This window comes from Haemorhous mexicanus, chromosome 2 (genome assembly GCF_027477595.1).
Source record: "Haemorhous mexicanus isolate bHaeMex1 chromosome 2, bHaeMex1.pri, whole genome shotgun sequence".
Classification (NCBI taxonomy): domain Eukaryota; kingdom Metazoa; phylum Chordata; class Aves; order Passeriformes; family Fringillidae; genus Haemorhous; species Haemorhous mexicanus.
Genome location: NC_082342.1, coordinates 38834516 through 38851165, shown reverse-complemented (window position 1 = coordinate 38851165; position 16650 = coordinate 38834516). Strand labels below are relative to the sequence as shown.

The 16650-nt window shown below is 42.5% G+C and overlaps 1 protein-coding gene across 2 annotated transcripts in view; it reads left to right on the top strand.

The window, feature by feature from the left end:
- Positions 1-16650, top strand: part of ME3 (malic enzyme 3) — a 117774-nt gene that overhangs the window by 68936 nt on the left and 32188 nt on the right. The window contains exon 4 of one of the 2 annotated variants that reach the window (XM_059838519.1): positions 13139-13214. The exons of the other annotated variant lie outside the window; for it this stretch is intronic. Coding sequence (XP_059694502.1) covers positions 13139-13214 — 76 coding nt within the window. The remainder of the gene's footprint in view (positions 1-13138; positions 13215-16650) is intronic. 2 annotated transcript variants of the gene reach the window in all.

Here is a 16650-nt window from a genome sequence, read left to right as displayed (position 1 = left end):
CAAGTCCTTTTTGGGCCAGGCTGGCAGTAATCCAAATAGCCAGTTCACTGCCACCTGGACAGGAGCTGTGCTGCTGCACTGAAGCAGAACCAAGCTGCTCAAGGCATGGGGAGGGCAGGTTTGCTTACGTTCAGCAGCAGTGATAACAAAACTGGCTTCAAGCAAAGGATAGGCTATCCTAGGGTATCCAAGGAAGATGTGCCTTTAAGTGTTTGCTTTTTAAAGCCCAGGAACCCCTTATACACATCAGAAGTTTGTTAGAAGAAAAGAATCAAATGTACCAGAGCAGGGCTTGCAACTTTGAGACACTAAATGAAGGAAGGAAGGAAGGAGGAATCTTGGTTCTTTGATCCTGCTAACGAACAGTCACCAATTCCTTAGGAATGCTTCTACAACCCCTATAAGCTTTCAGACTGTGCTTGAGAGTCCTTTTTGCTTTAGAGTAAGGACACAAAGCCTCTACAAAAAAAAAGTGCATAGTAGTATTTTGATTTTTTTGCTCTTTTTTTAATGTAAAATGCACTTAATGAGTACTGTAGGGGTCCTTATGGAGCACAGGAATGAACCTGTGCAATGCTGCTTAAAAGGTATGTTTTAAGCCTGAGGATCTCTTTTAATTGTGACAGTATCTTTGAAAGTGACTCTTTACTATCTTCACAAAAAGATAGTAAAGAGGAAATTTAGGGCATGGAATCAGGGTTTTATTTCTTCTGTGAGAGTGAGGGGTAGGTTATTACAACCACAGCCTCCCAAGACACTAGTTAATTCATAAACACAGTGGTATTTGAAAGTATAAAGTTCTCAGCTGCTCCTGAAAAGCTTTTGGCATCCCCTGAGAGTAGGGCTGGTAAAGGTGGTTGTATCACCATTGGAGAACAGTTATGGGGACAGAAAAAACTTGCCTAAGTTCACTTTTTTTTCTACAAATGTAAATATCCTTGAGAACTGCTTGCAGAACAATGCAAAACATGTTGGGATTAAGCTGAACCTGGAGAAAGCTAACAGGATGCAGATGGTGTGAAAATTAGGTCTGACAGAATAATGATCTGTGTCTCTGAAGAAAAATGAGTAAATGAAACATCAGTCAATCTACAGAATTGTCTTGTCAGCAGGTCTGGCTCTGATCAGTGACTTTTTTTTGTGGTGTTGTGCTGTCTGAGCAGCAGACGGGAAAGGAGGAAAAGAAGGAAAGTTACCTGCCATTTCTGGACACATTAAGACCAAATCAAATGGAATTAGAACAAAAGTGGTGATCCCACAGACTTGTCCCTAACCACAGAATTGTCTCTATTCCCCCTTCTATAAAACACTGGAGACCAGAAGTGAGTGGGAAAACTGGGGTTTGGATTATTGTCCCAAAAGTTTGTTTTGTAACCCCTTTAGACAATCTCTACTTCTTGTAAAAACATCAGTTGTCATAACTTCTCCTGTTGCCGCCAGCCTGGTTCAGCCTTCTTCCAGAGGCCACTGAAGTCAGTGCATGAGAAGAGGAATGTGCTTAACAGTGTGTTCAGGTAACATGGCCACAGCCAGCCAAAGACTGGTCTTGTGACTAACTGAAGGAGAATGTCTGTGGAAAGCTTCACAGAGACCCTGTGTAGCCAGAAAGCCCTGAAGAGGCTGTCAGGACACGTAGGTGGGAGACAGTCCTTGGTAAGGGACAAGATTATTGAATGAGGGGGTGAAGACCATGGCTGGAATAGGTGAGGAGAAAGTAGTTCATGCAGAGGGAGCCCAAAGCTGCTGAAAATGGCTCAGCCTGTTTGGAACTTCTGAGAGCTGGCGAAGTAATTCAAAGGTTCCCACTGCTCTCTCTCCCCCCACCTTCTTCAGGCAAGCCTTTTCAGCGTGCTGTACCCACTATCCTTGTCCCTTCTCTGTTTCCACTTCACTGAAGTGTTTTTCAAAATGGGAAGACAAGCACAGATTGGTTTGTGGGCATACAGAGAGAAGAGCTGGTGTATTGATCCTGATCTGAGATTCCACGCAGGCTAAGGAATGGGATGGACATTCTTGGTGTTGTGAGGCTGTAACATAGTTTCTATATTGCAATGAGTGAAAAAGGGAGTGAAAAAGGACTTAGCTCCATCTTTTCATTAGAAAAACAGCCAGTGCTCCTTGTTCCATGTCTCCAGTCTTCTCTCTTTCTCTCTCTCTCTTTTCCTCACATTTCCTAAGAAAAATGTGTATGCACTGGCTCTAACAACCATGAGAAACTTTTATGGGCATGAGGGAAAATGTCAGGCCTACAGAAGTTAACAGCAAATCTCATGTTAATTTATGAAGGTCAGGCTTTCCGCTCCTGTCAGAGGTGATTTAGATTTAAGTCTGTTGAAATTCCCTGATTTACCAGGAGAAGCTCGAAGGAAGAGGTGGAGTTGTCCAGAAGAAAGAGGTTGACCTGGTGAAGGAAATACAAGAGAATGTGTTCTCCTTTGATCTGGCATAAATCTGTGCTGCTGCCACAAGAAACAACCCCACCTCAAACAAAAAATGCCAAAGACAGGGAGGAGGGAGAAGAATTATTTAGAATAATGAATACCAGGATGTAAATCTGAGGGGAAATGGTGCTGACTGTCATGAAAACCTTGCACAGCAGTATCCATTGGGCTGTGGAACAGGCATGAATTGTGCTCAGAAAGCCAACCGTGTCCTGGGCTGCATCCAAAGCAGCATGGCAAGAGAGGTGATTCTCCCCTCTATCTTCTCTGGTGAGACCCACCTGGGCTGCTGTGTCCAGCTCTGGGGCCCCCAACACAAGAAGGACATGGACCTGTTGTAGAGAGTTCAGAGAAGGCCACAAAGACGCTCAGGTGCTGGAGATCCTCTCCTGTGAAGACAGGCTGAGAGAGCTGGGGTTGTTCAGGCTGGAGAAGGGAAGGTTCCAGGGAAGGTTCCTTACAGCACTTGCAGTACCAGGAAAGCTGGAGAGGGGCTTGCACGAGGACATGTAGTAATAGGATAAGGAGCAGTGGTTTTAAACTGAAAAGAGGGTCGGGTTAGGTTAGATACAAGTTTATGACTGTGAGGGTGATGAGGCACTGGCATAGGTTGCCGTGAGAAACTGTGGATGCTGCATCCCTGGAAGTGTTCAAGGCCAGATTGGATGGAGCTCTGAGCAACCTGGTGTGGAAGAAAGTGTCCCTGCCCATGGCAAGAGGTTTGCCATGATTAGATGGTTTGCCATGGCTAGATTATCTTTAAGGTCCCCTTCAGACCAAACAGTTCTGTGAGCCTAAGATTCTATGACCTGATTATGGAAGAATTAATATAAAAGCTGCTGTTACTTTCTGTATTTGCTGCAATTTATGGCAAAAGTTAGATTTTTTTTTTTTATTAGATGGATTCACTAATAGTATACCAAATTATATTTCATTTATCTGAAAGCTAATTTCTCTAGTATTGTCAAAATAATCTCTCTTCTCTTTGTCAAACTTTGTTCTAATTCTGTGTTCATTCTTGAGGCTCCCTGCAGTGTACTTTAAAAGGGAAGGTGTGGGTCCTGGAAGAATTTGCACAGCACAGGAAGGAAATATAATCAGGGTAGGACCTAATTTAACTTCCCAGGGGTTTTTGGTCCCCCCTTAACCTCTGCACTATCAAGTAAAACAGAAAACATTGTGTGCTTAGCAGTGAAACAGATAAGGGCTTCTTGGTCAAAATCAACTGAGCAACAGCACTGATTGACCATCTCAGTATTTCTCTTTGTGATCCTATAATTTTCCAGTTACTGAGATACTTCCAGGATCCAGCACACAGTCAGGTGTAGGACAGAACCTCCAAAAAGGCAGAGGAAAATCAGGGCCAAGTCAAATTTTCCTACACTTGAAATTGTTTTTGAACAAAGAATATCAAGCCCCTTGGGCATGATGAGCTTAAATGCAGCAAAGGTTACTGAAATTGGGAAATACCCATTCTTGCTGGTTAGTGGAATCTCTGGAAACTTACATCTCACCTCAATGCCTGGTCCTTACCCAACTGCATCTGTAAAGTTATTTGTGGGTGACAGAAGGCAGTCTGGTCTTTCCCTCTCCCTCCTGCACATTAGCAAGAAGGGAGATCTGGGGTGAGCCAGAGTCAGACCTCATACTGGAGACCTGCTTGGCTCTTACCCAGTCCTTGGCTCCAGCAGCCTGATCCTTACACAGACAGACCTCCCCAGAGGCCCTCCTAAACAGTACTGAAACACCACTGCTGGAAAGGACACTGGGAAATTTGGGGTTGTCAAGTTTTAAAATACAAGGAGGATTTAATCTCCAAATTATGCTATGACTTGGCAGTTCTCTGGTTCAACCAGAGAATCCAGTCCTGAGAATACAGTAGGGAAAAGCAGCTCATGACAAGCCAAGAGCAGCATGGGTCTGCTTGCCTCTTGCCTTAATTCTAGAATGTGGATAGCAGAGGTCCACTGGGGACCTGCTTCCAGCCCTCTTGCCTTTTCATATTGCTGCATAATGACCAACAACAACAAGTACTGAGCTGGTCTTTCTCCATCAGCTTCCCCCTGGAGATGAAGAAGGGATATTTATTCTTTAGGCTAATGCCTGACTAGAACTGATAAATCTGGAGTTCCTCCTGGTTTCTGTCCACTGTTCCCTAACATTTCATATCTGTGAAACCTGATGTTCCTTTCCACATCCCCTTCATCCTTTTTTCATATCCACCTGTGCTTCACCATAGCTCCCCACAGCAGTTTGTGCTCCTCCCCTTCCCTCACCTCCTCCTTAGGGAGCAGTGAGCACAGCTTTCAGTGCTCTGCTTGCTGTCCTCTCTGATTTCCTATCAGTGCCTTTTTGATCCTGTCCCATAACCATTCTGGTTTTTCATTTGGTTTCCTACAGTCACCTTTTCTCTGCCTTCTGTTTATTCCTGCAGCCCAGGAGAGATCTAAGGCTTTGTTAGCAAGGGCTGAGTAGGTAATAGGTAGCACATGTTGTGTGCAGCTGCAAACTGTGGTTTTGGGCAGCTGTCAGGATAATTGTCATTGTAAGGTCTATGTTCCCCTCCCCAGAGTGGTGAGGACATGAACCCCTTTATCTTTTCTCTTTATCTCAACAGTAATTTTCATAAAAGGGTATGGGAACAAACATCTTTGAGACCTTTGCCTTCTGATAAATTTGTTGAAATGAGCTAGCAGGTAAGACAGGACACAGTATAATTGCTCATTTCCTGGAAAAAAAAGCCCTGCTAAAAATAGTGGTGGGTGCTAATAATTTGGCAGATAGGAGATGGATCCAAAAGCTTTGCTTTAGGTTGTGATCTGGACCTTCCTGCTGTGGCAAGGGGTGGACTATGCCAGAGCATGGGGAGAGCTACAACTTGCCCTCATATGTGCTCACTTAAATCTCCCTGTTCTTGATCTTTGCAGTTTTCTACAGCTTAGCAGCTTTCAATCCCTTGGGATCATGGAGATTGCCCAGTGGGGGTTTAGGGGGGTTGTGTGGATAGTGAATCTTTCATTATTGTACCTTGGAGCCTGCATCTTCTGGATTCCACACTGAATTTTGGGTTTCCTACCTAAAATATATGGTGATAACGTTAAGGACATTTATAGTAGTAATGAAATTATTTGTGTTGCAGATCATTTGAAATTAAATCTCTTACTGTATTTAAATTATAGATAATTGCCTTATAAGTCTCTGTATAGATTTCACAAATAGTTGATTGTGCTTGGTTTCTATTATTTTTTCATTATTACCTCAGGGTACTTATCAGCAGCCTACAATTTACAAAGAAAATTACCTAAAACAATGAAAATTTCTTGGCCTTAATAAAAAAATCTGAAAAAAATATAGATGATGAATCATCACAGAGATTTTGTCCGATCTGATGATTAATTCTACTGTATTTAGACAAATCAGTGCATGCAAGCACAAAGTTTCTCTCCAAAGTCTGTAGCCCACAGGCATTTGTAATCTCAAGCTCCCTAAAACAGCCAAACAATTTCAAAGTTTATTTTGTTGTTCTGAAGCCTTTTGTCCTATTCTGGCAGAGACCAGAACCAAAAAAAAGTCAATAGTGGGGGTGCAGCTGGTAGAAATGTCCCTAAATGTTCATATTGCTCAACCTGTCAATTTTGTATATGAGTTTTGAAAGTGAAATAAACCAAATGTAGGCCCTTACTGTAACCACATTTTATTTAATCTCTAGCACAGACTGGCCTTAAATCCAGAGTGTCTCCTGCAGCCTGTTCCTCTGGCACAGCATTGAGAGTTTTCTGTGGTTAGTACACAACGAAAGCCAAGTCCATCAGCTGATCCCTCCCTTGCATGTGTCCCTTTTGCAGCCTTGGGCAGCCAAAATACCTACCAGTCAGCTGGGCTGGGGGCATCATTCAGCCAGACTGCAGAGAGCACAGAGCAGAGTGCAGCGGCTGTCAGCAGCCCTCCACCCTGACAAGCCAACTTGGGTTTTCATTTCCTCAGTGTGAAAATAACTTTGACATGTGGATTTCAGTGTTACTCTGAGACAATCTTGCTCCAGGTTTTCTGAGAGCATCGTGCCTTTGTGTAAGGAATGGCTGTGATCACTGCAGAAGGTCAGCTTGTGCCACGTCTGTCAGAGCTGTTTTCTGTCCAACCTTATAACTCACTGTAGGTTTCTGGCTGCTGTCTCACAGCTTTCTCATGACTGTCCAACAGCCTGGTGCAGGCTGGGATGCTGGCAAAGATCTGACTCATCTCTTTTGTTTGTTGCTTTTGTAAGTAATAATTTCCCATGCACTTCCTATGTCTTCTCAGGGAAGTCCAGGCCAAATTAAGTTAAAACACTAAAAGACTTTTATGTGAGTAGAATTTCATCACCTTCAGGTTGTAAGTGGAGATGCTTAACCTTTATTAGTATTCCAAGAATGAGCCATTCCTACCCAGATAAAAGCACTTGCTCATGATGCCTGCTTGTATGATATAAGTATTGGGAATATGTGCATTTTCCTAATGTTAACTTTCACAGTCATTTTTGTCATCTCCTCACTTGTGGAGCAAGTTCCCCTCATAGCACCCAGACTAGAAGGTCATAAGTGCAAAGAAAATCAAGCAAAACTTGATTTTTGTTACCTTTAGTCTTGCAGTTCACTGAACTGCTATGGCAGCATACACACAGGGAGCCAGACTCCTTGGAAGGACCCTTCCTTGGCTGGCTGAGAAGTATCTGGAGAATTAGGGACCTTAGCTACCATTTTAATCTACTGCCCTTCATCAGTTCCTCTTCTCAGGAACAAGTAATTGTATAAGGCAAAGCCTGCTATCCCATTAAAAAAGACACCTCTTTTCTGAATAAACAAGGCTGATGGACTGATCGCTGTGCAGAAATCATGTGGAATTTGCAGCCAAGGTTTTTTGTGTTTTTCCTGCTGTACACCAAACCCTGAGCAAGCCTGACCATTGCAGTGTCAGTAAATATTGGATAACACTGTGCAAATACTGAGTATCTTATTCTGCAGAGAGAAGTCCTTTGGAGAAGAAGGATGAAGCTGCAATAGTTGAGTGGGAGGGGTTGTGTTTTCAACTCTTGTCAACTTAGGAGTGTTTTACATGCTTCTGGTGGTTTCTCTTTTCCTCTACAGATCATAAATATGCAATCATCTTCAGTCTCAGCTAGTAAGGGAAGTTCAGGCAAATCAAAGAGTGTTGTCCTTTTGCTTCATGCTAGTATACATATCAGTGATCAGTGCCATCATTTGTTCTGCTCTTTTGTGGCTTTTGACCAGTGTGATGTGAGTACTGGTGGGTACAAATGCTGAGTAACATATATGGTAAGTGTAAGGAGGCCAGTAATTTTGTAGATGTAAATAGGTAACTGAATTCATAGGAATGCTGCCCAAACCCACAGCACAGGACAAGACTAGAAGAAGAGCACAGCAGTGGCCAAAGAGATGTTGCACGGAGCTTGATGAAGCAAAGGCATTGGTTGCATTTGATTGCAGTGGATTTCTATTTTATTTCTCATCAGAGGCAGCAGTGGGGCAAGACTACACCAGGAGGGTTGCCAACATAGCCACAGGAGCAGTGGTAATTGCCAAGGAAAAGCCATTAGGAGAGGGAGAGAGACTTCTGGGTAGGAGGGAAGTGAGGAGAGATTTAGAGCTGTGAGGATGGATTGCATAATGTTTTTCACTCCCCTCTGTGCTTTGGGGAGTGAACATTCCCTGTAAACAAACAATAGCACTTTAGAGATAGCACTGCTGGCTCCACTGTTGTTTCTAATGGGAAATAGCTCACAAGTCAGCATTGCTAACCAGGACTGTCAGAAAGGGGAGAACTACTTAGCCTTTTTAAAGAAGTAACTTTGTACTGAATGAAAGGATTAATGGATATTTCCTTTTTCTAATATCTGAGACCTGTTAAAACTAATTCCTTCCTGAATGTCTAAGAGAATCATAAAACCATGGACTGGTTTGGGTTAAAAGGGGCCTTATTGATTATCTAGTTTCAACCTCCCTGCCATGGGCAGGGACACCTTCCACTAGGTCAGATTGCTCAAAGCTCCATCCAACCTGGCCTTGAACACTTCTAGGGATGGCAAGTCCCCAGAGTCTCTGGGTAACATGTTGCAGTGCCTCTCTATCTTCGCAATAAACAATTTCTTTCTAATATCTAATCTAAACCTGCCCTCTTCCAGTTTGAAAGAGGTATTATATCTTGTCCTATCACTACATGACCTTGTAAAAAATATAAATGTTATTCCAAATAGCTATCACCAGTATCTAGTACCACTTCTTCTAGGTATCAAATGTGCCATGCTTTCTTTGTCTCTGAACTTTTTTTATAATGAGCCTTGTAGAAAGGGATTGTTGTCATTGTGGGACTTCCAGAATGCCATCAGGATGGCCAAGACCTAACCAGTACTGGGGCTCAGAGCAGGATTCTTCTTAAGGCTCACATGGTACACTGTGTAGCTTTATAAGTCCTGGAGTACTGCCATGAACTCAGTCAGGATAAAATCAGAAAAGAAAAGATAATGGCCCCGGCTTAGGGATGAGAAAAGGTCTTGTGGGTGAATATACTCAAGGCCTTTGATGGATTCTGCAGTGACCTGCAGTTTTTTAGATCCTGCAGTCCAGTTCAGGCAGTTTGACTGGACTTGCTGACATCCAGACAGAAATACTGCCTCAGTGACAAATTAAGAAGCTGTAACTCTCCTTGAAGTTTCCTGGATTCTTATAGACGTGCTCAGTGGCACAATAAAATCTAGTCTGACTTCCACCTTAACCAAAGACAGCTGTAGTGAAACCTGTGACATTAATGGACGGAATATGAGACTGCAGCTCTGAAACCCTAATGAATGCAGGCTGAAGCACTCCCCACTTTTAATTACCCCCACAAAGCTAACAGCTCTCTGAAGGTTACTATTTAACCAGAAATAATGGTACAGCATCTACAGTCTGGAATGAAATTGCTGAGGTAGTTAATTTTTACTAAGCCCTAGTTCTTGTAATTTTGTCCCCATGCATGACTAAGCCCATGTAGAATGGCAGGTTCCTGGGCACAGGTGAGTTTTCTGGTATGGAAAAACATTGTATCTCTGCCCCTCACAATGCCTAGGTTATGTGACTTGATCAAATTTACTTCCATTTTTAGCTTTACATTTTAATTGAATCCTTGTTATTGAGTGCCAAGGAGATTAAAGGAAAACTGCTTCATTTCTTTTTGTTTCTCTGAAGCAATTTATCAACTGTAATCCCAAGTGAGTTGGAGCAGACATGATGATAAAGGCAGAATAAAGATGATAAAGGTTGCTGAAATTTCATTTCTCCTTCAGAAGGCTTAGGCTGCATTTTTTTCCACAGAAAAATTAAGTTAATTTATTTTGTTGCCCCTTGGATGCTTCTTATTTACTGGTCCACATAGGTCATTCTGTTCCTCTTAGTATTCAGAGCTCTACCTTGCTGTTCTCAAAGGCACAAATAAGCTTTTGCTCCTTCCTATAATCATGGGACCATAGAATGGTTTGTGTTGGAAATGATGAGAGATCATGTAGCCCACCCCCTTGCCATGGATAGGGACACGTTCCACTAGACCAACTTGCTTGAGGCTATCCAGCCTGGCTTTGAATACCTCCAGGGAAGGTGCATCCACAGTTTCTCTGGGTGACCTGTTCAAGTGCCTCACCACCCTCACCACCCTAAAGTGTTTGTGTGTCCTTGGGACGAACCTGGCTGCTACCCTTCCCTATTCACTCATCAGCAAAGATTTTGCTGAGTTTGGTTTGTGGATCTTGTCTGCTCCTTCTGCCTGTCTTGCAGAAGGAATTTTTGGACAGATAAACCCTCTGCCAGTTTGGAGCATGTTTATTTAGCTAATTGGCCAGCTCATCTCTGTGGGTAAGGTGCTGTCAGGAGGGAAAGCACAACTCACCTGGGGATCCTACAAAATGAGGACATACCTATGACCCCTGACTCTAAAGTCTGATGTGTCTGTTTCCCTTTGCATCTCAAAAATAGCATGAATTTGCTCAAGTGCCTGTCAGAATTGGTCATTGCATATTCCATCTGCAAAGGAATTTCCACCTCACTACTACCAGGATCCCTTTCTGAATGCTTGAACGCCTAATGGGAGGCCACAGAGCCTCAGCCAGATTCAGGGACTTGCTTCAGCTGATTGCCCAAAGGCATTGGAAATGTAGGTGTTTTATTGAACCTGGGCCCTTGGCTCTTGAATTCAGCATTAGTGAAACACGAGGCTTGCTTAGATACATGCCCACTTCCTGATGTGTCATTGAGAGAGGTCACTTTCCCCACTTTTCCCCATGGATCGCCATTTCTGCTCCTCCTGATGGTTTCCCTTGCAAAGATGGTAGTGCCATTAGGGTGTTAGTCTAAAATAAGCCATCAGATTTTGCCTGAAGCAAAGAAAGGACCAATTAGCATCAAATACATAATATTAAGGAATGAAACACAAATTCTGGAGGGCTGTCTCTCCATGCTTGGTTCTCAGCTACCAACCACGCTATCTATGCCAAGCCAATCCAATGACAGCTGGGGGAGTCCTACTCCCAAGGAGCATAGTGAGACTAGTGGTCAGATTTCGAAAGACCCAAGCTGAACTCTCTCTACTGGCAAATCCCAAGCAGGGACTGAAGACCAGACCACTGCCCTCCCAATTCAAGGGTCAGAATCAAGGGGCATTGGGTAGCTGCTCTCTCCACTTTTATATGAAACAACTCTCAGTTCCATTGAGCTGCATGACCAGGAGTAGGTAGACAGTTGGGTTCACAGCTTCTGCTGTGAGCTCAGGATGTTTTTTAAAGGTTAAATAGCTGGTGGACTCCCTTCAGTACTGAAGAGATGTGAATGTATGAGGCAAATAGCTAGACACTTAATAGGGATCTTCATTATGTATGGAAAATGTTACCTTCAAACAGTAGCATTCTTCCTGAAAGCATATCACAACCTGAAATATTGCAGGGATGTTACTAATTTGCACTTTTAATTCCCTGTTAATAACTGCTTTCTAAACATAGATGGCAGCAGTACAGTACTCCCTTTTTATGAAGATTGACATCTGTGAATACTGCCTTTGAGGCAAGCCATGTGTATGTGATTAGTTCATTGGTTATTGGCACAGTGTTAAAGAATTACACTGAATAAATGAAATGTTATTTTCCTTTTTTGCCTTTCTGATCTGTGTGATTGTGACTTGATCAGTGTTGAAGTCAGCACTTTTATTTTTCTTCTTTTCAAAGTAAAGGGCATTTTCATTAGGAATCCCACAGTTGACTGTGGGAAGATATCTGTCCCCTAGAAGAGTCATGTGAGATAAGGCCTTGCCAGAGTGAGTAGCCCAATTATGTTTGATTATCCATCACTCATATGGCCTTACAATGGAAGTTGTTTTCAAGCTTCTTCTCCCTAATGTTTCACATTAGAAGCCCAAACCATGACCGGATCTGAACTTTCTGGGGCTGAGCAATAGTTGAGAGATGTAAGCAACAAAAATCCATTTTTCCAACTGTTACTAATTGCTGGCACAACTCCTGCTTTTGTGAGCAGATAACAAGGCAAGGAAAATGGCTGCATCCTTCTGCCAAGGGGACTCCTCGAGTTAGAGCCTTTGATTTGCACTGATTAGACAGCACTGTGAGCAATGTAAACAATTTTCCCTGATAAAGGTATAAAGGACAGGTTGCTTCTTTTGGGTTAGTACAGCTTAAAAGAAACTTCAGAAAAATCCCAGAGTATCAGAGCAGAGATCAGTCAATGTAAATAATATTGTCCTAGGTATTGAAAGAATCTCTGCTACAGATACTCTTTTTGGTAACAACAGCAGAGAGGCAAAAAAATAAGCCACAAATCTAAAACATGTTTCAAAAACAATCTCTTCCAGATCCTAATTTTGTTTAAAAAGAAGGCACTTTTGTTTAAACCCTGAAGACCTTTGCATTGAGAAGTGATTAACCTTAGTGCAATCAGCAATATTATTTTCTATATAAACAATTCACACTGAAGCTACACCCAAACATTTAATTTTCTGTTTCACTTCTCATAATTTTTCATGATTTTCACTTGGTGAATGTCAAAAACTGGGATCAGATATTAATGGGGGAAAATGAAACACTGTCACAAGGGCAGGTTTGGCTTGATCAAAGCAAATGTCATGGCAGATACTGATCCAGTTGGATTGGAGTTCTGTGGACTAGAGAGGTGACCCAAAACACCTAGCTCTGGAGTAGCCATCCCCATCACTGACCCTGGTAGCTGGGTGAGAAGGATCATGCTTTCACTGTCTGGGTGCCCAGGTGCTATAAGCTCCTCAGGAAGGAATTAGTAACAAGGCTTATGGTAAAACCATCAGCCTCCACTGCATTTATCAAAATTGTTTTAACTAGAAAACTGTTCTGCACTAAGGCAGAGTGTGCTCTCTGAAGCAAAGATGTTTCTCAAGTGTTAAATGGTCGGCACTGGTGGCTGCTGAATGAAGTTGCCATTAAGGATGTTGAGCCTTTTGGTTTGAAAATGAGAATTTACCTTGCTATTAGCAGTCTCTTGAGGTCTCATTTTTGTGTCAGTGAGTTGCCTGGTTTTGTACTCAGCAGCTTATATCCCTCCATTTTCAAGTTCACCTGTTTTCTTTTATCTTAGAGTTACTAGTTTTATTACAAGGTTTATTTTTCTTCTCTTTCTTTCCTTTTCCTCTCTTAGGGGATTGTTTATCACCATCCATGACAGAGGCCATATTGCAACAATGCTAAACTCTTGGCCTGAAGAAAATATTAAGGTATGTGGCATGTCTTCTGTGGACTGGGAAATTACAGGCAGTTTGGTGCAAAAGGGGATATTTAGTGGAACGGCTTGGCATCATTTACAGAGCTGGCTGTTTAAAAGGACAAGCAAATAATGCTTTTCTTCCTAAGACAATTTTCAGGCTGAACTTCAGTTTCAATTTCCAGTCAAGTTGGGACTTCAGAGACTCTGTCATGTAGGTATGCAGTCAAGAACAACTTTTTCACAGGTAGCAGGATCTTGGTCAATGAAAAAAAATGTGCATGTTAATAAATTTGTACAGAATAGGCCCCAGTGAAAAAGTAAGATATGTGTATTGAAGAATAGTGTGGCTAACTTGTACCAAAACTCTTTACAATATCTCTGTAATTAACATGCTTGTAAGACTCCTTCCCAAATCCAGTGAGTCATCCAGCATCAAGAACACTGGCAACTCTGCAAATCATATTTGATATCCAGCAGCTGAAAATATTACTGACACCCCACCCAAATAGTGTTCTTGTGAAGTGTTTTTCACTAGAGCTCGGGGCTGGGCAAGTCCCTGGCATGAAATGAAGTCAGCACTTAAGACAGGTCTTGCCAGTTACCTCACCTTATTCTATCAGTCTGAAAGTACATCTTCCTGGGAATTTCCATGGCTATTGACAGAGTTTTGGTCCCTTGTCAATCATCTGCTTCTTCCCAGAACAAAGGTTTGGCAGCTGAGAAAATCTTGCAAGCATTTTCCATTTCTAAGGGGAGAAAAAAAAGGATTTTTAACATATTTTCAGAAAAAGTGATCACAGTCATACAAACTTGTGTTTGGAACCATGGAGAAGAGAGGCAGGCTAGGTATTTTGTCCTTGTTCTGTCCAACAAACTCAGTATTTCCATTTGTTTCCAACTCAGAACTGTGAGCAAAATTCATTATGTCTAATAGAAATGTTTTTGCAGATGGGGAAACTGGCACAGAAAGATTAGAGGATGTTGTTGAAACAGCCCTTCTGGCACCCAAAACAGACCATAAGAAAGGCAATGGTCCATGAAAGAGATTCAGACTATCTACTTTCCAGGTTTGCCAGACTACAAAGGCAGCTCATTTTAGCAGCACAGGTTCCCCTGTGTCTTTGTGCAGAGACTTCTTCATGCCTGAACTGGTAGGCACTGGAACACTCAAGATTTTGAGATAAGCAGGGAGGCACCTGGACTGCACCTAAGTCCCTGGAGGGACCCAGTTTTTTTTGTTTTTTTTTTTAATAGGCTGAACCCCCCTCCCCCCCACCATTGAACACCACCACTAAAGATAGTGCAGAAACACCTGGAGATGCTGCCCACGTTTTGCTCATTAGATTTGGCTCATTAGGACTTCATGGCAATGGTGCTGACTGTAGAAATGGGAAATATGGGCCAAATCCTGAATCCTCTGCCTGGAAGGGCTGGAAGGGTGCTTTTGCTCTGCTTAGCTTAGCAAAGCTTTAGCCAAGCTCTAATGAGCCTCACCTTCAACCCTCCTGTCAAAGCTGGGCTGGCTTGAAATATTCATAGTACCAGAAGCAGAACAAGTGAGAAGAAACCATTTCTGATCATACTTATGTGGGAATATGGGGGGGTTTGTGTCTCTTCCAGGATGGCTAATGAATCCTGACATGAAGAAATACTGGATGAAATGCTGGCCATCCTCATGCCTTCCCATGACAATTTTCTCTCTGGTTCCTTAATCTTGTACTCTTTTCTTCACAATGGCCCAGCTAAAGCAAAAAGAATGCAGAGAATCATACAGGCTGGGTGTCATCCTGGCAGCTATGAATTCAAGCCACTCTAAAGTGAGGATGGTGAAGAAACAGTATTTTATTCCAAGGCAAGTGTGCTGCCATGCAAGCTACTGCACTGGTCTTCCATCCTGCCTTGCCTCCCTTCATTCCTCCCTCTTTCTGTGGGATGCCTGCCCTAGAAGTGCACTCAGGATTTTGAACCCCCACCAGAATTACTGCGGTACAGGGCTGTACAAAATCCCTCCCATGGAGTGTTGGTTCTGTTGGTTCACTCAATGTAGAGAATCAGTTCACTCTGTAAAGGCTGACCTCGTGCAATCAGTGCAGAGAACTGGGAATTCCAACAGCAGCACTTGCCTCTCTGCATTGCATTCATAGCTTGGAGATCAGCATAGCACTCTGGATCACTCTGCTGGGCCACATGCCTGCTGCTGAGGCACTGCAAACCTGCACTGGTTAACTGGGTGCAGCCTGAGGTCCAGAGTCATCTCAGTCAATATCAGCTGCCTCGGGTCTTAGTGCCTAGTCTCATACTGTAAGTGCTTCTGCAGTGCCAGTGAAGAGGGAACTGAGCTTTTCAAAGAGAAATAACCCTTTCATCTGTTCCCAAAACAGCTGCTGGAGAGAGGAGATGCCTTCTGGAGGTTTCTGTCTCTCTGCATCAGATGTCAAATGAGTTTAGAAGCCATTTAGATGACTGTCATAAACTGCACACCTAACCTTTTTACAGTGACTTCACTAGAGTCATCAAGAAAATTTGTATCATAGATGGAAGTAGAAAACAGGTTCCTAACTGTTAAACTTGTAACCTCCTACCTTCAGATAGAAGGGTCTGCTCTGCTCAGCCAGAGATTTATGTCCTATTTGTTGAGTTCTGATCATATGAACATGAACAAATAAAAACATTACTTTAACATCCTTGTATATCAGGTGCTCACAGAAACTCTGCTCTTTTTTGGGGGTGTTTATCAGATCCAAAGAGCCACAAACAAATGCGAATCCAGTTCCTCCTCTCTTACAAATAGCAATAAATTTCTCCCATGCTGTATTTTCTGTTCTGATTCCTTTGTCAGTGTTGCCTTGAGGAGCTTTGGTAACTGTAGTGTGCTGCAGCCCATCCTAGGCTGAAGAATTTTTTTCTCTGATGGATATCTAAATGCTATTGAAAGGTTTCTAGGTTTCCCTGAAAACACGTATTTGGATGAAAGGGTATCAGTGCTCCAGAGAAATATTTTCATTCATTAGAACTTAATTTTGTTTTAATATTCTCTGTATAGTTGGAATATTAACTCCATTTAATTTCAGGATAAACCTGTAGCAGTGCATATGCTTGCTGCTTTTCCTATTCCCATTGCTGCCTTTCAATCCCAACTGCATCCTCTGGGCGTGGTAAGGAAGTGAGCGCACACCCAAAACCAGATGGAGCCCACCCAAAAAGAGACTTTCTCATTGCTAACACTTCACATTGATTCAAAAGGAAAAGCAAATAGCAAAAAGTTCATGAATAGTTTATGTTGAATAAGAAAGGACACTGAAATATGTTTCTTCCACAGATGCAGTTCCTAAGCACACTTCAGTCTTCTAGAAAAAAAAGATGAAAAAAATCAAGGCGAGATTTTATTTGTGATACTTCTTGTAGTACAGCTGGGGATGCACAAAAAGCCATGCTGCTTGGGCTCT